The 21,622-nt window shown below is 55.4% G+C and overlaps 1 protein-coding gene across 1 annotated transcript in view; it reads left to right on the forward strand.

The window, feature by feature from the left end:
• The first annotated feature begins 670 nt into the window (after positions 1 to 670).
• The window catches only part of LOC142906723 (protein fantom-like), a 37,933-nt gene continuing 16,981 nt past the window's right edge, over positions 671 to 21,622 (forward strand). Inside the window, exons 1-8 of the mRNA XM_076055107.1 lie at positions 671 to 707; positions 1,930 to 2,066; positions 3,996 to 4,069; positions 8,406 to 8,545; positions 9,502 to 9,608; positions 10,759 to 10,809; positions 11,285 to 11,467; positions 20,306 to 20,423. Of these exons, the coding sequence (XP_075911222.1) occupies positions 671 to 707; positions 1,930 to 2,066; positions 3,996 to 4,069; positions 8,406 to 8,545; positions 9,502 to 9,608; positions 10,759 to 10,809; positions 11,285 to 11,467; positions 20,306 to 20,423 (847 nt within the window). The remainder of the gene's footprint in view (positions 708 to 1,929; positions 2,067 to 3,995; positions 4,070 to 8,405; positions 8,546 to 9,501; positions 9,609 to 10,758; positions 10,810 to 11,284; positions 11,468 to 20,305; positions 20,424 to 21,622) is intronic.

The following is a 21,622-nucleotide window of genomic DNA, read 5'->3' on the forward strand; positions in this document are numbered from 1 at the left end:
CTATGGGTCTCTCACTCTCTGTGAGTGTCTATGGGTCTCTGACTCTCTGTGAGTGTCTATGGGTCTCTGACTCTCCGTGAGTGTCTATGGGTCTCTCACTCTCTGTGAGTGTCTATGGGTCTCTGACTCTCTGTGAGTGTCTATGGGTCTCTGACTCTCTGTGAGTGTCTGTGGGTCTCTGACTCTCTGTGAGTGTCTATGGGTCTCTGACTCTCTGTGAGTGTCTATGGGTCTCTGACTCTCCGTGAGAGTCTATGGGTCTCTGACTCTCTGTGAGTGTCTATGGGTCTCTGACTCTCTGTGAGTGTCTATGGGTCTCTCACTCTCTGTGAGTGTCTATGGGTCTCTGACTCTCTGTGAGTGTCGTGAGAATATTATCGTGTTATTTTATTTCATCAATTTATTATTTTATTCTCAATTCTACGTGGTGGTGACTTTACTGAAAGAACCAAAGAAGATGAATCCTTGCAGTCACGAAAGCTTTAAATCGAAAGATCATCATCATCATGATGATCGTCATCATGATGACGACGATCATGATCATGATGATCACCTGAGCCACGTGCGTGTACGCGACTCCGCAGCGGTCTCGGCGTCTGCACGAGAGCCAGGAGGCTCTGCTGGCTCAGCTGGAGTTGTCGCACGGCGAGCTGCAGCAGGAGAAGGCGCGATGCCTCGCCCTGCAGCGCCAGCTGAGCACCAGCAACGCACAACAGCGTGACGCCGTGCAGGTGGGGGAGAGAGCCCTGGGGAGGTCGCCCAGACAGTCAGACACACAGACAGTCAGTCAGACACACAGTCAGACACCCAGACAGTCAGCTGCAGCAGGAGAAGGCGCGCTGCCTCGCCCTGCAGCGCCAGCTGAGCACCAGCAACGCACAACAGCGTGACGCCGTGCAGGTGAGAGGAGCCCTGGGGCGGTCGCCCAGACAGTCAGACACACAGACAGTCAGTCAGACAGTCAGACACCCAGACAGTCAGTCAGACACACAGACAGTCAGTCAACCAGACAGTCAGTCACCCAGACAGTCAGTCAGACACCCAGACAGTCAGTCAGACACCCAGACAGTCAGTCACCCAGCCAGACAGTCAGTTACCCAGCCAGTCAGTCACCCAGACAGTCAGCTGCAACAGGAGAAGGCGCGCTGCCTCGCCCTGCAGCGCCAGCTGAGCGCCAGCAACGCACAACAGCGTGACGCCGTGCAGGTGGGGGGAGCCCTGGGGCGGTCGCTCGGTCAGACACACAGTCAGACACCCAGACAGTCAGTCACACAGACAGTCAGACACCCAGACAGTCACCCAGCCAGTCAGACACCCAGACAGTCAGACACCCAGACAGTCAGTCAGACACCCAGACAGTCAGTCACCCAGTCAGTCAGTCACCCAGCCAGTCAGTCACCCAGACAGTCAGCTGCAGCAGGAGAAGGCGCGCTGCCTCGCCCTGCAGCGCCAGCTGAGCACCAGCAACGCACAACAGCGTGACGCCGTGCAGGTGGGGGGAGCCCTGGGGCGGTCGCTCAGTCAGACACACAGACAGTCACCCAGTCAGTCAGACACCCAGACAGTCAGACACCCAGTCAGTCAGACACCCAGACAGTCAGACACCCAGTCAGTCAGACACCCAGTCAGTCAGACACCCAGACAGTCAGACACCCAGACAGTCAGACACCCAGACAGTCAGGCACCCAGTCAGTCAGACACCCAGACAGTCAGACACCCAGTCAGTCAGACACCCAGACAGTCAGACACCCAGTCAGTCAGACACCCAGACAGTCAGACACCCAGTCAGTCAGACACCCAGACAGTCAGACACCTAGTCAGTCAGACACCCAGACAGTCAGACACCCAGATAGTCAGTCAGACACCCAGACAGTCACCCAGACAGTCAGACACCCAGTCAGTCAGACACCCAGACAGTCAGTCACCCAGATAGTCAGTCAGACACCCAGACAGTCACCCAGACAGTCAGTCACTCAGACAGTCAGCTGCAACAGGAGAAGGCGCGCTGCCTCGCCCTGCAGCGCCAGCTGAGCACCAGCAACGCACAACAGCGGGACACCGTGCAGGTGAGGGGAGCCCTGGGGCGGTCGCCCAGACAGTCAGACACACAGACAGTCAGTCAGACAGTCAGACACCCAGACAGTCAGACACCCAGACAGTCAGTCAAACACACAGACAGTCAGTCAACCAGTCAGTCAGTCAGACACCCAGACAGTCAGTCAGACACACAGACAGTCAGTCAACCAGTCAGTCAGTCAGACACCCAGTCAGTCAGACACCCAGCCAGTCAGACACCCAGCCAGTCAGTCACCCATACAGTCAGACACCCAGCCAGTCAGTCAGTCAACCAGTCAGTCAGACACCCAGACAGTCAGTCAACCAGACAGTCAGTCACCCAGACAGTCAGACACCCAGCCAGACAGTCAGTCACCCAGACAGTCAGTCACCCAGACAGTCAGTCACCCAGCCAGACAGTCAGTCACCCAGAAAGTCAGTCACCCAGACAGTCAGACACCCAGCCAGTCAGTCACCCAGACAGTTAGTCACCCAGACAGTCAGACACCCAGACAGTCAGTCACCCAGACAGTCAGACACCCAGCCATTCAGTCACCCAACCAGTCAGTCACCCAGACAGTCACCCAACCAGTCAGTCACCCAGACAGTCACCCAGCCAGTCAGACACCCAGACGGTCAGTCACCCAGCCAGTCAGTCACACAGCCAGTCAGACACCCAGACAGTCAGTCACCCAGTCACCCAGCCAGCCAGTCAACCAGTCAGTCACCCAACCAGTCAGTCACTCAACCAGTCAGACACCCAGCCAGTCAGTCATCCAGTCACCCAGCCAGCCAGTCAACCAGTCAGTCACCCAACCAGTCAGACACCCAGCCAGTCAGTCACCCAACCAGTCAGTCACCCAACCAGTCACCCAAACAGTCACCCAGCCAGTCACCCAGCCAGTCAGACACCCAGCCAGTCAGTCACCCAACCAGTCACCCAAACAGTCACCCAGCCAGTCACCCAGCCAGTCAGACACCCAGCCAGTCACCCAGCCAGTCACCCAGCCAGTCAGTCACCCAACCAGTCACCCAACCAGTCACCCAGCCATCAACCCACCAAACTACTCACTACCACTGTGCTACTACTTCTAACACTGTGCTACCAACACTGTGCTACTACTACTAACACTGTGTTACTACTAACACTGTACTACTACTAACACTGTGCTACTACTAACACTGTACTACTACTACTACCACTGTGCTACTACTAACACTGTGCTACTACTACTAACACTGTACTACTACTACTACCACTGTGCTACTACTAACACTGTGCTACTACTACTAACACTGTGCTACTACTACTAACACTGTGCTACTATTACTAACACTGTGCTACTAACACTGTGCTACTACTACTAACACTGTACTACTACTACTAACACTGTGCTACTACTACTAACACTGTGCTACTAACACTGTACTACTACTAACACTGTACTACTACTAACACTGTGCTACTACTACTAACACTGTGCTACTACTACTAACACTGTGCTACTACTACTAACACTGTACTACTACTACTACTACTAACACTGTGCTACTACTACTAACACTGTGCTACTAACACTGTACTACTACTAACACTGTACTACTACTAACACTGTACTACTACTAACACTGTGCTACTACTACTAACACTGTGCTACTACTAACACTGTGCTACTACTAACACTGTACTACTACTACTAACACTGTGCTACTAACACTGTGCTACTACTACCACTGTGCTACTACTAACACTGTACTACTACTAACACTGTGCTACTACTACCACTGTACTACTACTACTAACACTGTGCTACTACTACTACTACTAACACTGTACTACTACTAACACTGTGCTACTAACACTGTGCTACTACTAACACTGTGCTACTACTACTAACACTGTGCTACTAACACTGTGCTACTGCTGTTGCTGTGCTCAGCTGAGGGAGCAAATCCGAGACCTGGAGCAGGAGCGGGACCTGTTGAAGCAAAACTACGACTCCCTGTTCACCACGTGGGTCTCCCTCCTTCCCTGTCTGTCTCTCTCTCTGTCTCTCTCCCTGTCTCCCTGTCTCTCTCCCTGTCTCTCTGTCTCTCTCTCCCTGTTCACCACGTGGGTCTCCCTCCTTCCCTGTCTGTCTCTCCCTGTGTCTCTCCCTGTCTCCCCGTCTCTCTCCCTGTCTCTCTGTCTCTCTCTCCCTGTTCACCACGTGGGTCTCCCTCCTTCCCTGTCTGTCTCTCCCTGTCTCTCTCCCTGTCTCCCTGTCTCTCTCCCTGTCTCTCTCTCTCCCTGTCTCTTTCTCCCTGTTCACCACGTGGGTCTCCCTCCTTCCCTGTCTGTCTCTCCCTGTGTCTCTCCCTGTCTCCCTGTCTCTCTCCCTGTCTCTCTGTCTCTCTCTCCCTGTTCACCACGTGGGTCTCCCTCCTTCCCTGTCTGTCTCTCCCTGTCTCTCTCCCTGTCTCCCTGTCTCTCTCCCTGTCTCTCTGTCTCTCTGTCTCTCTCTCTCCCTGTTCACCACGTGGGTCTCCCTCCTTCCTTGTCTGTCTCTCCCTGTCTCTCTCCCTGTCTCTCTGTCTCTCTCCCTGTCTCTCTGTCTCTCTGTCTCTCTCTCCCTGTTCACCACGTGGGTCTCCCTCCTTCCCTGTCTGTCTCTCCCTGTCTCTCTCCCTGTCTCTCTGTCTCCCTGTCTGTCTCTCTGTCTCTCCCTGTCTCTCTGTCTCTCTCTCCCTGTCTCTCTGTCTCTCTCTCTCCCTGTCTCTCTCCCTGTCTCCATGTCTGTCTCTCTGTCTCTCTCTCCCTGTCTCTCTCCCTGTATCTCTCTCCCTGTTCACCACGTGGGTCTCCCTCCTTCCCTGTCTGTCTCTCCCTGTGTCTCTCCCTGTCTCTCTGTCTCCCTGTCTGTCTCTCTGTCTCTCCCTGTCTCTCTCTCCCTGTCTCTCTCCCTGTCTCCATGTCTGTCTCTCTGTCTCTCTCTCCCTGTCTCTCTCCCTGTCTCTCTCTCCCTGTCTCCCTCCTTCCCTGTCTGTCTCTCCCTGTGTCTCTCCCTGTCTCTCTGTCTCTCTCTCTCCCTGTCTCTCTCCCTGTCTCTCTGTCTCTCTCTCCCTGTCTCCATGTCTCCCTCTCTCCCTGTCTCCCTCCTTCCCTGTCTGTCTCTCCCTGTGTCTCTCCCTGTCTCCATGACTCCCTCTCTCCCTGTCTCTCTCCCTGTGTCTCTCCCTGTCTCCATGTCTCCCTCTCTCCCTGTCACCCTCCGTCCCTGTCTGTCTCTCCCTGTGTCTCTCCCTGTCTCTCTGTCTTTCTCTCTCCCTGTCTCTCTCCCTGTCTCTCTGTCTCTCTCTCCCTGTCTCTCTCCCTGTCTCTCTCTCCCTGTCTCCATGTCTCCCTCTCTCCCTGTCTCTCTCCCTGTCTCTCTCCCTGTCTCTCTCCCTGTGTCTCTCCCTGTCTCCATGTCTCCATGTCTGTCTCCCTGTCTGTCTCCCTGTGTCTCTGTCTCCTTGTCTCCCTGTCTGTCTCCCTGTCTCTCTCTCCCTCTCTCCATGTCTCCCTCTCTCCCTGTCTCTCTCTCCCTGTCTCTCTCTCCCTGTCTCTCTCCCTGTCTCTCTCCCTGTCTCTCTCCCTGTGTCTCTCCCTGTCTCCATGTCTCCATGTCTGTCTCCCTGTCTGTCTCCCTGTGTCTCTCTCTCCTTGTCTCCCTGTCTGTCTCCCTGTCTGTCTCCCTGTCTCTCTCTCCCTGTGTCTCTCTCTGTGTCTCTCCCTGTGTCTCTCTCTCCCTGTCTCTCTCCCTGTCTCCCTGTCTGTCTCCCTGTTTCTCTCTCCCTCTCTCCCTGTCTCTCTCCCTGTCTCTCTCCCTGTCTCTCTCCCTGTCTCCCTGTCTCTCTCCCTGTCTCTCTCTCCCTGTCTCTCTCTTCCTGTCTCTCTCTCTGTGTCTCTCCCTGTGTCTCTTTCTCTCTCCCTGTGTCTCTCTCCCTGTCTCTCTCCCTGTCTCCCTGTGTCTCTCCCTGTCTCCCTGTCTCTCTCTTCCTGTCTCTCTCCCTGTCTCTCTCTCTGTGTCTCTCCCTGTGTCTCTCCCTGTGTCTCTTTCTCTCTCCCTGTGTCTCTCTCCCTGTCTCTCTCCCTGTCTCCCTGTCTGTCTCTCTCCTTGTCTGTCTCCCTGTCTCTCTCTCGCTGTCTCCATGTCTCTCTCCCTGTCTCCCTGTCTCTCTCCCTGTCTCCCTGTCTCTCTCCCTGTCTCCCTGTCTCTCTCCCTGTCTCTCTCCCTGTCTGTCTCCCTGTCTCTCTCTCTCTGTCTCTCTCTGTGTCTCTTTCTCTCTCCCTGTGTCTCTCTCTGTCTCCCTGTGTCTCTCCCTGTCTCTCTGCGTCTCTCCCTGTATCCATGTCTCCCTGTCTGTCTCCCTGTCTCTCCCTGTCTCTCTCCCTGTCTCTCTCCCTGTCTCTCTCCCTGTCTCTCTCTCTGTCTCTCTCCCTGTCTCCCTGTCCTCTCTCTACTTCCTGATGATGATTGTGGTGCTGGTGATGATGATGATTGTGGTGCTGGTGATGATGATTGTAGTGGTGGTGATGACGATGATTGTTGTGATGATGATCATGATGGTTGCTGTGATGATGATGATTGTAGTGGTGGTGATGATGATGATTGTAGTGGTGGTGGTGATGATGATGATTGTAGTGGTGGTGATGACGATGATGGTTGTGATGATGATGGTTGCTGTGATGATGATGATGATGATTGTAGTGGTGGTGGTGATGATGATGATGATGGTTGCTGTGATGATGATTGTAGTGGTGGTGATGACGATGATGATTGTGATGATGATGGTTGCTGTGATGATGATGATTGTAGTGGTGGTGGTGGTGATGATGATGATGATTGTAGTGGTGGTGATGACGATGATGGTTGTGATGATGATGGTTGCTGTGATGATGATGATTGTAGTGGTGGTGGTGATGATGATGATGATTGTAGTGGTGGTGATGACGATGATGGTTGTGATGATGATGGTTGCTGTGATGATGATGATTGTAGTGGTGGTGGTGATGACGATGATTGTAGTGGTGGTGGTGGTGACAATGATTGTAGTGGTGGTGGTGATGATGATTGTAGTGGTGGTGGTGATGATGATGATGGTTGCTGTGATGATGATGATGATTGTAGTGGTGGTGATGATGATTGTAGTGGTGGTGGTGACGACGATGATGGTTGCTGCGATGATGGCGTTGACGGTTTTGGTTGTTGTGCTGCTGCCGCCGCCGCCGCCGGTGACTGCGGTGACTGCGGTGACTGTGGTGACTGCGGTGACTGCGGTGACCGTGGTGACTGTGGTGACTGCGGTGACTGTGGTGACTGTGGTGACGGTGTGACTGTGGTGACTGGTGTGACTGTGGTGACTGTGTGACTGTGTGACTGTGGTGACTGTGGTGACTGGTGTGACTGTGGTGACTGTGTAACTGTGGTGACTGTGGTGACTGTGGTGACTGTGGTGACTGCGGTGACTGTGTGACTGGTGTGACTGTGGTGACTGTGGTGACTGTGGTGACTGTGGTGACTGTGTGACTGTGTGACTGTGTGACTGGTGTGACTGTGGTGACTGGTATGACTGTGGTGACTGTGGTGACTGTGGTGACTGTGGTGACTGTGGTGACTGGTGTGACTGTGGTGACTGTGGTGACTGTGGTGACGGTGTGACTGTGGTGACTGCGGTGACTGTGGTAATGGTGTGACTGGTGTGACTGTGGTGACTGTGTGACTGTGGTGACTGGTGTGACTGTGGTGACGGTGTGACTGTGGTGACTGCGGTGACTGCGGTGACTGTGGTGACTGTGGTGACTGTGGTGACTGTGGTAACGGTGTGACTGGTGTGACTGTGACTGTGGTGACTGTGGTAACGGTGTGACTGGTGTGACTGTGACTGTGGTGACTGTGGTGACTGTGGTAACGGTGTGACTGGTGTGACTGCGGTGACTGTGGTGACTGTGGTGACTGTGGTGACTGTGGTAACGGTGTGACTGGTGTGACTGTGACTGTGGTGACTGTGGTGACTGTGGTAACGGTGTGACTGGTGTGACTGTGACTGTGGTGACTGTGGTGACTGTGGTAACGGTGTGACTGGTGTGACTGTGACTGCGGTGACTGTGGTGACTGTGGTGACTGGTGTGACTGTGGTGACTGTGACTGCGGTGACTGTGGTGACTGTGGTAACAGTGTGACTGGTGTGACTGTGACTGCGGTGACTGTGGTGACTGTGGTAACGGTGTGACTGGTGTGACTGTGACTGCGGTGACTGTGGTGACTGTGGTAACGGTGTGACTGGTGTGACTGTGACTGCGGTGACTGTGGTGACTGCGGCGGCAGCGCCCTGGGCACAGACGGGGACAGTGAGCGCCGGGCGTCGGAGCAGAGGCTCCGCCTGCAGGTGGCCCAGCTGGAGGCCGCCCTGCAGGCCGACCTGGCCGACAAGAACCGCATCGTCGACTTACTGGACGCCGAGAGAGGTGCGGCCGGAGCGGCTGGTGTGGCCGGAGTGGTCGGTGCAGCCTGAGCGGTCGATGTGGGTGTGGCCTGAGCGGTCGGTGTGGCCAGGCTCGCCGTTGTAGCTCGAGCCGGTGGCCGGTGGCCGGAGCCGGTGGCCGGTGGCCGAGCGTCTCCGTGTGGTCGGGTTTGGAGCGGGGGAGGTGAGGCCGGAGGATCTCTCCCGTTTGTTGGCCACTCCCTGTTGGGGGGGGGGGTGGAGCATGGGGGGGCAGAGGGGCAGGGTGGGGGCAGGGTGGGGGCAGGGGGGCGCAGGGGGGGGCAGGGGGGGGGCAGGGTGGGGGTTAGGGGAGGTGGTTGGGCCAGAGCGTCGTGGCCAAGTTTGATGAAGCCACCCAGTCGCCCTCTTTCAACGGCGACGTCACACCGATGATGCTCCTGCTGCTGCTGCCCCCTACTGCTGCCCCCCCTACTGCTGCCCCCCCCACTGCTGCCCCCCTACTGCTGCCCCCCCTACTGCTGCCCCCCCCACTGCTGCCCCCCCACTGCTGCCCCCCCTACTGCTGCCCCCTACTGCTGCCCCCCCACTGCTGCCCCCCCCACTGCTGCCCCCCCCTACTGCTGCCCCCTACTGCTGCCCCCCCACTGCTGCCCCCCCCTACTGCTGCCCCCTACTGCTGCCCCCTACTGCTGCCCCCCCCACTGCTGCCCCCCCTACTGCTGCCCCCCCCTACTGCTGCCCCCCCACTGCTGCCCCCCCCACTGCTGCCCCCCCCACTGCTGCCCCCCCTACTGCTGCCCCCTACTGCTGCCCCCCCCTACTGCTGCCCCCCTACTGCTGCCCCCCCCACTGCTGCCCCCCCCCCCACTGCTGCCCCCCCCTACTGCTGCCCCCCCCACTGCTGCCCCCCCCACTGCTGCCCCCCCACTGCTGCCCCCCCCACTGCTGCCCTCCACTGCCCCCGCCGCCGCTGTGCAGGGCAGAGCGAGGCGCTGCGCCAGGAGGTGCGGGAGCTGCGAGCGAACTTCCTGGAGCAGAAGGCCCTGGCCGAGGAGCTGGCGGAGAGGCTGAGCTACTTCACCAAGGTAGCCCGGGGGGGAGCGGACATCTGTGTGGGCCTTGGTGGTGCTGTGGTGGTGGTGCTGTGGTGGTGCTGTGGTTGGTGGTGCTGTGGTGGTGGTGGTGCTGTGGTGGTGGTGGTGTTGGTGGTGGTGCTGTGGTGGTGGTGGTTGGTGGTGCTGTGGTGGTGGTGCTGTGGGTGCTGTGGTGGTGCTGTGGTGGTGGTGCTGTGGTGGTGCTGTGGTGGTGGTGGTGCTGTGGTGGTGGTGGTGGTGCTGTGGTGGTGCTGTGGTGGTGGTGGTGCTGTGGTGGTGGTGGTGCTGTGGTGGTGGTGCTGTGGTGGTGGTGGTGGTGGTGCTGTGGTGGTGCTGTGGTGGTGTGGTTGGTGGTGGTGGTGGTGGTGCTGGTGGTAGTGCTTTGGTGGTGCTGTGGTGGTGGTGCTGTGGGTGCTGTGGTGGTGGTGGTGCTGTGGTGGTGGTAGTGCTTTGGTGGTGCTGTGGTGGTGGTGCTGTGGGTGCTGTGGTGGTGGTGGTGCTGTGGTGGTGTGGTTGGTGGTGGTGGTGGTGCTGGTGGTGTTGGTGTTGTGGTGGTGGTAGCCCTGGGGGGGAGGGAGCGGACATCTGTGTGGGGCCTTGCTTCTGATGGTGGTGGTGGCGTTGGAGGTGGTGGTGGCAGCGTTGTTGTTGGTGGTGGTGACGTTGGTGGTGGTGGCGGCGTTGTTGTTGTTGGTGGTGGTGGCAACGTTGTTGGTGGTGGTGGCAGCGTTGTTGGTGGTGGTGGTGTTGTTGGTGGTGGTTGCAGCGTTGTTGTTGTTGGTGGTGGTGGCAACGTTGTTGGTGGTGGTGGCAGCGTTGTTGGTGGTGGTGTTGTTGTTGTTGATGATTGATGCGTTGTTGTTGTTGGTGGTGGTGGCAACGTTGTTGTTGGTGGTGTTGTTGTTGTTGGTGGTGGCAGCGTTGTTGTTGTGGGTGGTGTTGTTGTTGTTGGTGGTGGCAGCGTTGTTGTTGGTGGTGGCAACGTTGTTGTTGGTGGTGGTGGCAGCGTTGTTGTTGGTGGTGTTGTTGTTGTTGGTGGTGGTGGCAGCGTTGTTGTTGTTGGTGGTGGTGGCAACGTTGTTGTTGGTGGTGTTGTTGTTGTTGGTGGTGGTGGCAGCGTTGTTGTTGTTTGTTGTTGCAGGAGAGCGAGGCGAACCTGGAGGAGATCGGAGAGGCGTTGCTGCTCATAAAGGTGCGGTGGTGGTGGGTGGGTGGGTGAGTGGGTGGGTGAGTGGGTGGGTGGGTGGGTGAGTGGGTGAGTGGGTGAGTGGGTGGGTGGGTGGGTGAGTGGGTTAGTCGGTGGGTGGGTTAGTGGGTTAGTGGGTGGGTGTGTTAGTCAGTGGGTGGGTGGGTGAGTGGGTGAGTGGGTGGGTGAGTGGGTGGGTGAGTGGGTGGGTGGGTGAGTGGGTGAGTGGGTTAGAGGGTGGGTTGGTTAGTGGATGGGTTGGTCGTTTAGTTGGTGGTTGATTAGGTGGGTTAGTGGGTGAGTGGGTGGGTGGGTTAGTGGGTGGGTGGGTGGGTGAGTGAGTGAGTGAGTGGGTGGGTGAGTGGGTGGGTGGGTGAGTGAGTGGGTGGGTGAGTGGGGTGGAGTGGGTGGGTCTCATCGGCAAACCCCTCCCCCCTCCCCCCCCCCCCACCGTGGCCACTGCCGTGGTGCCGGGCGCCAGGAGCGCCGGAGGCACCGGCGAGAGGCTGGCGACGGCCCGGCGAGCCCCGCCGGGGTGGTGGAGCGGGAGGAGGTGGAGCGCCGTCTGCGGGAGCTGCAGGTGGAGCACGCCGATGTCGTGCAGGAGCTGGAGAAGACGCGCGGCATGCTGCTCATGCAGCACCGCATCAACCGCGACTACCAGGTGCCGCCGCCGCCGCACCGCCACCGCCGCACTACCACTGCACTACCACGCCACGCCGCTACACCGCAAACACACTGCACCGCTAGTCTCTCTCGCTAATGTCCCACAGTAACACACCTGACGTGCTTGCGTGCGGGGATGGGATTCCTTTCCAGCTGAGACCCCCCGCATGCCGGCCCATCACCACGTATATAATAACCTTGTTGTTGTAGTGGGGATGGAATTCCTTTCCAGCTGAGACCCCCCCTGCTGGCCCATCGCCACGTATATAATAACCTTGTTGTAGTGGGGATGGAATTCCTTTCCAGATGAGGCCCCGCCTGCTTGCCCATCGCCACGTATATAATAACCTTGTTGTTGTAGTGGGGATGGAATTCCTTTTCAGCTGAGACCCTTGCCTGCCGGCCCATCACCACGTATATAATAACCTTGTTGTTGTAGCGGGGATGGAATTCCTTTCCCGCTGAGACCCTTGCCTGCCAGCCCATCACCACGTATATAATAACCTTGTTGTTGTAGTGGGGATGGAATTCCTTTCCAGATGAGACCCCTCCTGCTTTGCCATCACCACGTATATAATAACCTTGTTGTTGTAGCGGGGATGGGATTCCTGCTGAGACCCCGCCTGCTGGCCCATCGCCACGTATATAATAACCTTGTTGTTGTAGTGGGGATGGAATTCCTTTTCAGCTGAGACCCTTGCCTGCCGGCCCATCACCACGTATATAATAACCTTGTTGTTGTAGCGGGGATGGAATTCCTTTCCCGCTGAGACCCTTGCCTGCCAGCCCATCACCACGTATATAATAACCTTGTTGTTGTAGTGGGGATGGAATTCCTTTCCAGCTGAGACCCCTCCTGCTTTGCCATCACCACGTATATAATAACCTTGTTGTTGTAGCGGGGATGGGATTCCTGCTGAGACCCCGCCTGCTGGCCCATCGCCACGTATATAATAACCTTGTTGTTGTAGTGGGGATGGAATTCCTTTCCAGCTGAGACCCCTCCTGCTTTGCCATCACCACGTATATAATAACCTTGTTGTTGTAGCGGGGATGGGATTCCTGCTGAGACCCCGCCTGCTGGCCCATCACCACGTATATAATAACCTTCTTGTAGCGGGGATCGAATTCCTTTCCAGCTGAGACCCCGCCTGCCGGCCCATCACCACGTATATAATAACCTTGTTGTTGTAGTGGGGATGGAATTCCTTTCCAGCTGAGACCCCGCCTGCTGGCCCATCACCACGTATATAATAACCTTGTTGTTGTAGCGGGGATGGAATTCCTTTCCAGCTGAGACCTTTGCCTGCTGGCCCATCACCACGTATATAATAACCTTGTTGTTGTAGTGGGGATGGAATTCCTTTCCAGCTGAGACCCTTGCCTGCTGGTCCATCACCACGTATATAATAACCTTGTTGTTGTAGTGGGGATGGAATTCCTTTCCAGCTGAGACCCTTGCCTGCTGGTCCATCACCACGTATATAATAACCTTGTTGTTGTAGTGGGGATGGAATTCCTTTCCAGATGAGGCCCCGCCTGCTGGCCCATCACCACGTATATAATAACCTTGTTGTTGTAGTGGGGATGGAATTCCTTTTCAGCTGAGACCCTTGCCTGCCGGCCCATCACCACGTATATAATAACCTTGTTGTTGTAGCGGGGATGGAATTCCTTTCCCGCTGAGACCCTTGCCTGCCAGCCCATCACCACGTATATAATAACCTTGTTGTTGTAGTGGGGATGGAATTCCTTTTCAGCTGAGACCCCGCCTGCTGGCCCATCACCACGTATATAATAACCTTGTTGTTGTAGCGGGGATGGAATTCCTTTCCAGCTGAGACCCCTCCTGCTTTGCCATCACCATGTATATAATAACCTTGTTGTAGGGGGATGGAATTCCTTTGCAGCTGAGACCCCGCCTGCTGGCCCATCACCACGTATATAATAACCTTGTTGTAGCGGGGATGGGATTCCTTTTCAGCTGAGACCCCGCCTGCTGGCCCATCACCACGTATATAATAACCTTGTTGTTGTAGCGGGGATGGAATTCCTTTCCAGCTGAGACCCTTGCCTGCCAGCCCATCACCACGTATATAATAACCTTGTTGTTGTAGTGGGGATGGAATTCCTTTCCAGCTGAGACCCCGCCTGCTTGCCCATCGCCACATATATAATAACCTTGTTGTAGCGGGGATGGAATTCCTTTCCCGCTGAGACCCTTGCCTGCCAGCCCATCACCACGTATATAATGACCTTGTTGTTGTAGTGGGGATGGAATTCCTTTCCAGCTGAGACCCTTGCCTGCTGGCCCATCACCACGTATATAATAACCTTGTTGTTGTAGTGGGGATGGAATTCCTTTCCAGCTGAGACCCCCGCCTGCTGGCCCATCACCACGTATATAATAACCTTGTTGTTGTAGTGGGGATGGAATTCCTTTCCAGCTGAGACCCCGCCTGCTGGCCCATCACCACGTATATAATAACCTTGTTGTTGTAGCGGGGATGGAATTCCTTTCCAGCTGAGACCCCGCCTGCTGGCCCATCACCACGTATATAATAACCTTGTTGTTGTTGTGGGGATGGGATTCCTTTCCAGCTGAGACCCTGCCTGCTTGCCCATCACCACGTATATAATAACCTTGTTGTAGCGGGGATCGAATTCCTTTCCAAATGAGGCCCCGCCTGCTGGCCCATCACCACATATATAATAACCTTGTTGTTGTAGTGGGGATGGAATTCTTTCCACCTGAGACCCCGCCTGCTGGCCCATCACCACGTATATAATAACCTTGTTGTTGTAGTGGGGATGGAATTCCTTTCCAGCTGAGACCCTTGCCTGCCAGCCCATCACCCCGTATATAATAACCTTGTTGTAGTGGGGATGGAATTCCTTTCCAGCTGAGACCCCGCCTGCTGGCCCATCACCACGTATATAATAACCTTGTTGTTGTAGTGGGGATGGAATTCCTTTCCAGCTGAGACCCCCCCTGCTGGCCCATCACCACGTATATAATAACCTTGTTGTAGTGGGGATGGAATTCCTGCTGAGACCCCACCTGCTGGCCCATCACTACGTATATAATAACCTTGTTGTAGGGGGATGGAATTCCTTTCCAGCTGAGACCCCGCCTGCTTGCCCATCACCACGTATATAATAACCTTGTTGTTGTAGCGGGGATGGAATTCCTTTCCAGCTGAGACCCCCCGCCTGCCGGCCCATCACCACGTATATAATAACCTTGTTGTAGTGGGGATGGAATTCCTGCTGAGACCCCGCCTGCTGGCCCATCACTACGTATATAATAACCTTGTTGAAGGGGGATGGAATTCCTTTCCAGCTGAGACCCTTGCCTGCTGGCCCATCACCACGTATATAATAACCTTGTTGTAGCAGGGATGGAATTCTTTCCAGCTGAGTCCCTTGCCTGCCAGCCCATCACCACGTATATAATAACCTTGTTGTTGTAGCGGAGATGGAATTCCTTTCCAGCTGAGATCCCGCCTGCTTGCCCATCACCACGTATATAATAACCTTGTTGTTGTAGCGGGGATGGAATTCCTGCTGAGACTCTGCCTGCTGGCCCATCACCATGTATATAGTAACCTTGTTGTTGTAGTGGGGATGGAATTCCTTTCCAGCTGAGATCCTTGCCTGCCAACCCATTACCACGTATATAATAACCTTGTTGTTGTAGTGGGGAAGGAATTCCAGCTGAGACCCCGCCTGCTGGCCCATCACCACGTATATAATAACCTTGTTGTAGCGGGGATCGAATTCCTTTCCAGCTGAGACCCCTGCCTGCTAGCCCATCACCACGTATATAATAACCTTGTTGTTGTAGTGGGGATGGAATTACTTTCCAGCTGAGACCCCGCCTGCTTGCCCATCACCACGTATATAATAACCTTGTTGTTGTAGTAGGGATGGAATTCCTTTCCAGCTGAGACCCCGCCTGCTGGCCCATCACCACATATATAATAACCTTGTTGTAACGGCTCTCTCGCTGGTTCAGCAGTTCCACTGCTGGATTATTCTTTCCGCCTGAGGACGACCGCTTGTGGTGTTGCGATCGAAACGTCGTGATTTATTTTATTTTTCTACCTACCACGTGATGACTTCACTGAAAGAACCAAAGAGTATGGATTCCTGCAGTCACGAAAGCTTCAAATCAAGATCACTACCACTACCACACCACTACCACACTACTCCTACCACACTACCACTATCACACCACTACCACACTACCACACTAACACACTACTATCACACTACCACACCACTACCACACCACTACCACACTACTACTACCACACTACCACTATCACACCACTACCACACTACCACACTCCTACTACCACACTACCACTAACACACTACCACACTACCACACTTCTACTACCACACTACCACTAACACACTACCACACTACCACACTTCTACTACCACACTACCACTAACACACCACTACCACACCGCTGCCACACCGCTGCCACACCGCTACCACACTACCACACTTCTACTACCACACTACCACCAACACACTACCACACTACCACACTCCTACTACCACACTACCACTAACACACTAAGACACCACCACTATCACATCACTACCACACCGCTACCACACCGCTACCACACCGCTACCACACCGCTACCACACCGCTACCACACTACCACTAGCACACGAGTGCCGCGCTACACAGCGGTGAGGATGGTGGGGCTGCGTCTCTGTGTGTGTCTCTGTGTGTGTGTCTGTGTGTCTGTGTGTGTGTCTGTGTGTGTCTCTGTGTGTGTGTGTCTGTGTGTGTGTGTCTGTGTGTGTGTGTCTGTGTGTCTGTGTCTGTGTGTGTGTCTGTGTGTGTGTCTGTGTGTCTGTGTTTGTGTCTCTGTGTGTCTCTGTGTGTGTGTCTCTGTGTGTCTGTGTGTGTCTGTGTGAGGCACCGCAAAACAACCCCCTACCTCCTCGCGGTGCCGGACGGGCAACGCTGTCATGGACAGTGCCGTGGGGGGGAGGGCCAATTCCGATTGGCCTCTCCCCTCATGGCATCTGTGACCACCACAGTGGCTAAATGGGGCTCTGGATTGGTGCGAGGGGCTGGTAACCCCTCCACCTTCAATAAATTACCACTAAACCACGACTTAAGTATCTAACTAATAAGCTTGTGCCAGAGGCCCCGGGGGGACAGCCGTCTATGACGTCTCCTGGCCAAACCCCATCTGGCGGAGCCAGGAGATTGAATCTTTACCTTCGGGGCTCCTCCAGAAACAACAAAACACCACTTCGTGTGGCCACGTGGAATGTTCGATTGCTCACTGCGGAGGAGAGGCTGCCACTCCTGTCGGGAGCTGGGCCGGTACCGCCTGGACCTCTGTGGCATTCAGGAGGTCCGGTGGACTGGCTCTGGCTCCTGCCACCATGAAGAGTGGACAGTCCTCTACTCGGGGCAGCAGACTGCCAAACAACAGGGTGTGGCTTTTCTTCTTAACAAAAGAATGAAGGGGAGCGTGGGATCATGGCGGTGAGGTGTGGGAAGCTGTAAGCCCCAGGCTACTTTGGGCTCGCCTTCCCATCAACCGGAGGCGAGGAGTGGTGGTCGTGGTTACTTTTGCCCCCACCGAAGACGAACATCCGTGGAAGGATACAGGCAAAGCCGATGAGTCAGATGCCTTCTATGACCTCCTGTCACAGGTGCTGGCTAAAGTGGCCCCTCGGGATAGAGTCCAATGCCCGAGTTGGTCATGATGCTGGCACCTGGTCTGGAGTGATTGGAGGGCATGGGCCAGATCAGCTCAATAACAACGGTAGGAGGCTGCTATATTTTTGTGCAGCCCATGGGCTCGTAATTACCAACACGCTGTTCCGGCATCAGCGCATCCACACAACATCATGGATGCATGCCAGGTCCAAGCAAGAACATCTGCTGGAATACATCGTGACGGACCAGCGGATGCGTGCCCATGTCCTTGGAACCAGGACCTACCGTGGAGCTGATCTGCCCTCTGACCATCGACTAGTCATCTGTAAGATGCTCCTGCCATTCTTTCACTCCTGTGGTGGGTGTACACCCAGGACCCCATTCCAACCTAAGGTGGCCTAGTCTAAAGCTAGCTGATGAAAGTTGGAAGCGAGAATTTCATCATCGCTTGCGGCTGGGGTTGGCATCGTCCCCCACTCCTCCTGATGTCGAGGGTAAATGGGCGAGGTTTAGGACTGTGACTCATGCAACTGCAATGGCTGCTTTGGGTACGCGGTCCAGACCTCCCCAGAGACCCTGGCTGACAGAGGAGGTGTTCAGGATGGTTGAGAAAAAGCGACAGGCCCACTGTCACCGGCTACAGAATCCCACGTCAGAGAATGAGGAGGCTTACCGCAGCCTTCGCTAGGAGGTTCGGAGAGCTGTGAGGCACTGCAAGGATGGGTGGTGGTCGCGGGTTGCTGAGGAGATGGAGTCTGCCTCAGTGGCCCGTGATCACAAATTTCTATTTAACTCCATCAAAAAAGTAACCTGCAGCGCCACACCTATTACCGTCATTAGGGGAAAAAACGGTGATCCAATCTCCGACCCCCAGGAACAGGTTTGCAGATTTGCTGAGCATTTCTGTGAGGTCCTGGGGGAGGGAAAATCCCTCAGCCAGGAAAACATCGTGGCACAAAGTGGGGATGACCATGCTGAGGCTGCGGTGCCTCAAATATTGGAAGAAGTCACCCCCTGTGAGTGGCTGGCTGAGGAGCCATCTGTTGAGGAAGTACTGAAGGCGATCCGGAGTCTGAGACCAGGAAAGGCAGCGGGCAGAGATGATCTCTCAAGCGAGGTGCTGAGGGAGGGTGGCGTTTGTGCACAGACTGCCCTATATAACATCATAACAACGGTCTGGACCACTGTACGGGTTCCGCAGGATTGGAAGGATGCCCTGGTGGTCCCCCTTTTTTAAGAAGGGGGACCGCACAGACTGTAACAACTACAGGGGCATCTCACTCCTCAGTGTGCCGGGAAAGGTCCTGGCAAGGATTATTCAGCATCGCCTTGCCAGGCACGCTGAGGAGAGGCTTGCGGAGCCCCAATGCGGTTTCAGGAAAGGGCGGTCCTGCACAGATGCCATATTTTCTGTCCGTCTACTACAGCAGAGGTGTAGGGAATTCCAACAAGACCTACATCTCTGCTTTATTGACCTGGTCAAGGCCTATGATACCATCAGTAGGCCTGGGCTCTGGGTTGTTCTTCGTGCTTTTGGAGTACCTGACCCTCTGCTCACGATCATTAAGGACCTTCATGATGGTGAGCGGGCCCGGGTAAAACTACGTGGCCGGGAGTCAGAGCCATTCCCTGTACACCTTGGGGTGCGACAGGGATGTCCTCTGGCTCCCACATTACTTAACATCTATTTTGACCACGTAGTTCGTGAAGCCTTCAATAGCTGTACCGGGGGAATCTCCATATGGTACAGATATAATGGGAGGCTAATCGATGCCCGGGTGCGGTCAAGGGATGGCTCCCAATTGCTCAACCACGTTATGTATGCTGATGATTTGGTAATAGCTGCCCATTCAGAGGAGGAGTTGGAGACGCTGCTGCTGAGACTGGAGCGTGCCACTAAGAGGTGGGGCCTTACCATCAGCCCCACCAAAACTAAGCACCTGCCTGGGTATTTTGTACCATCGGACACTCCACCCCCACAACTCCCAATCGGTGATGGGGCAGTTGTGGAGAGAGTGGAGAGTTTCCCATACCTGGGCAGTGTGCTTATGACTGGCTCCAGTTTAACAGCAGAGGTCTCACTCCGAATCAGTCGAGTGGCAATATCTTTTCATCGGTTGCGTAACGCTGTGTGGAAGCTACCTGGTCTGTCGCTCCGCACTAAGCTTCAGGTCTTTTCGGCCACGGTCATTCCCTCCCTTCTCTACGCTTGCGAAACGTGGACCCCCCTAATGGAACATCTTCGCCGGTTAGAACATTTAGGCTGGCCTGCCTACGATCCATCCTGGGTTTAACCAGACTGGATTGTGTGAGGAGCTCACAAATCCTTGAAAGATCTGGGCAAGGTCCCATCGGTGAGCTCCTCCGGCGGGGAAGGCTGCGATGGTTGGGTCATGTAGCCCGCATGCCCAGCCACCGCATGCCGAAACAGCTTTTGTTCGGCCGGATTGAGGGGGCTAAGCGGGCGCGGCACGGGCAAGAGAAGAGATGGAGTGATGTGGTACAGGAGGACGTGGAGCTGAGTGGACTTGCCGATGACTGGTACCAGCGGTGTCAAGATCGGCCTCTGTGGAGGAGGCTCGTGAAGGATGCTACTGGGCAGTTGGAGGCAGTCGCCCTCCAACAACAACGGAGGGCGGAGGAGCGACGCTCACAACAACGAGCGGAGCGCCGGGTGGCTAAAGTACAGCAGGTTGCCATAGTAGGGGGCACAGGTGGTGCATCAGCCAGTCATCTCAGTCAGTCGACCTGTGGCACCTGGGTCTGCCCCGTGACCTCCTGCCAGCGGGCATTCGACACTTCACGTGGCCTCAGGGTGCACATAGCCTGGCACAAGCGTCGTGGTGACTTCACCGCCACTTAGTGGCGAATGGCGGTTGTTGTTGTATCTGTGTGTGTGTGACTGTGTGTGTGTGTATCTGTGTGTGACTGTGTGACTGTCTGTGTGACTGTGTGTGTGTGACTGTCTGTGTGTGTGACTGTGTGTGTGTGTCTGTGTGACTGTGTGTGTGTGACTGTGTGTGTGTGACTGTGTGACTGTGTGTGTGTCTGTGTGTGACTGTGTGTGTGTGTGTCTGTGTGTGTGACTGTGTGTGTGACTGTGTGTGTGTGTCTGTGTGCGTGTGTCCCAGGTGGAGCTGGAGGCGGTGGCACAGCAGGTGGAGGGCGCCCGCCGGGAGGCTGACGAGTGGCAGCGGCGCCACGCGGACGCCCTGGGGACACGGGACGCACAGCTACACCGGCTACGTGGTGAGGGGCACGCACTCACCACTCTCTCACTCACCACTCTCTCACTCACCACTCTCTCACTCACCACTCACTCACCACGCACTCACCACTCTCTCACTCACCACTCTCTCACTCACCACTCTCTCACTCACCACTCACTCACCACGCACTCACCACTCTCTCACTCACCACTCACTCACTCACCACTCTCTCACTCACCACGCACTCACCACTCACCACTCACTCACTCACCACTCACCACTCACTCACCACTCACCACTCACCACGCACTCACCACTCACCACTCACTCACTCACCACTCACCACTCACTCACCACTCACCACTCACCACGCACTCACCACTCTCTCACTCACCACTCACTCACCACTCACTCACCACTCACCACTCACTCACCACTCACCACTCTCTCACTCACCACTCACTCACCACTCTCTCACTCACCACTCTCTCACTCACCACTCACTCACCACTCACTCACCACTCACCACTCACTCACCACTCACCACTCTCTCACTCACCACTCACTCACCACTCACTCACTCACTCACCACTCACTCACTCACCACTCACTCACCACTCACTCACCACTCACCACTCTCTCACTCACCACTCACTCACTCACCACTCACTCACCACTCACCACTCTCTCACTCACCACTCACTCACCACTCTCTCACTCACCACTCTCTCACTCACCACTCACTCACCACGCACTCACCACTCTCTCACCACGCACTCACCACTCACTCACTCACCACTCACTCACCAGTCACCACTCTCTCACTCACCACTCACTCACTCACTCTCTCACTCACCACTCACTCACCACTCACCACTCTCTCACTCACCACTCACTCACTCACCACTCACCACTCTCTCACTCACCACTCTCTCACTCACCACTCACCACTCTCTCACTCACCACTCACTCACCACTCACCACTCTCTCACTCACCACTCTCTCACTTACCACTCACTCACCATTCACCACTCTCTCACTCACCACTCTCTCACTTACCACTCACTCACCATTCACCACTCTCTCACTCACCACTCACTCACTCACTCACCACTCACTCACTCACCACTCTCTCACCACTCACTCACCACTCACCACTCTCTCACTCACCACTCTCTCACTCACCACTCTCTCACTCACCACTCACTCACCATTCACCACTCTCTCACTCACCACTCA

This window comes from Petromyzon marinus, chromosome 69 (assembly GCF_048934315.1).
Source record: "Petromyzon marinus isolate PM22_M1 ecotype Great Lakes invasive population chromosome 69, UKy_Petmar_22M1.pri1.0, whole genome shotgun sequence".
Classification (NCBI taxonomy): Eukaryota; Metazoa; Chordata; class Hyperoartia; order Petromyzontiformes; family Petromyzontidae; genus Petromyzon; species Petromyzon marinus.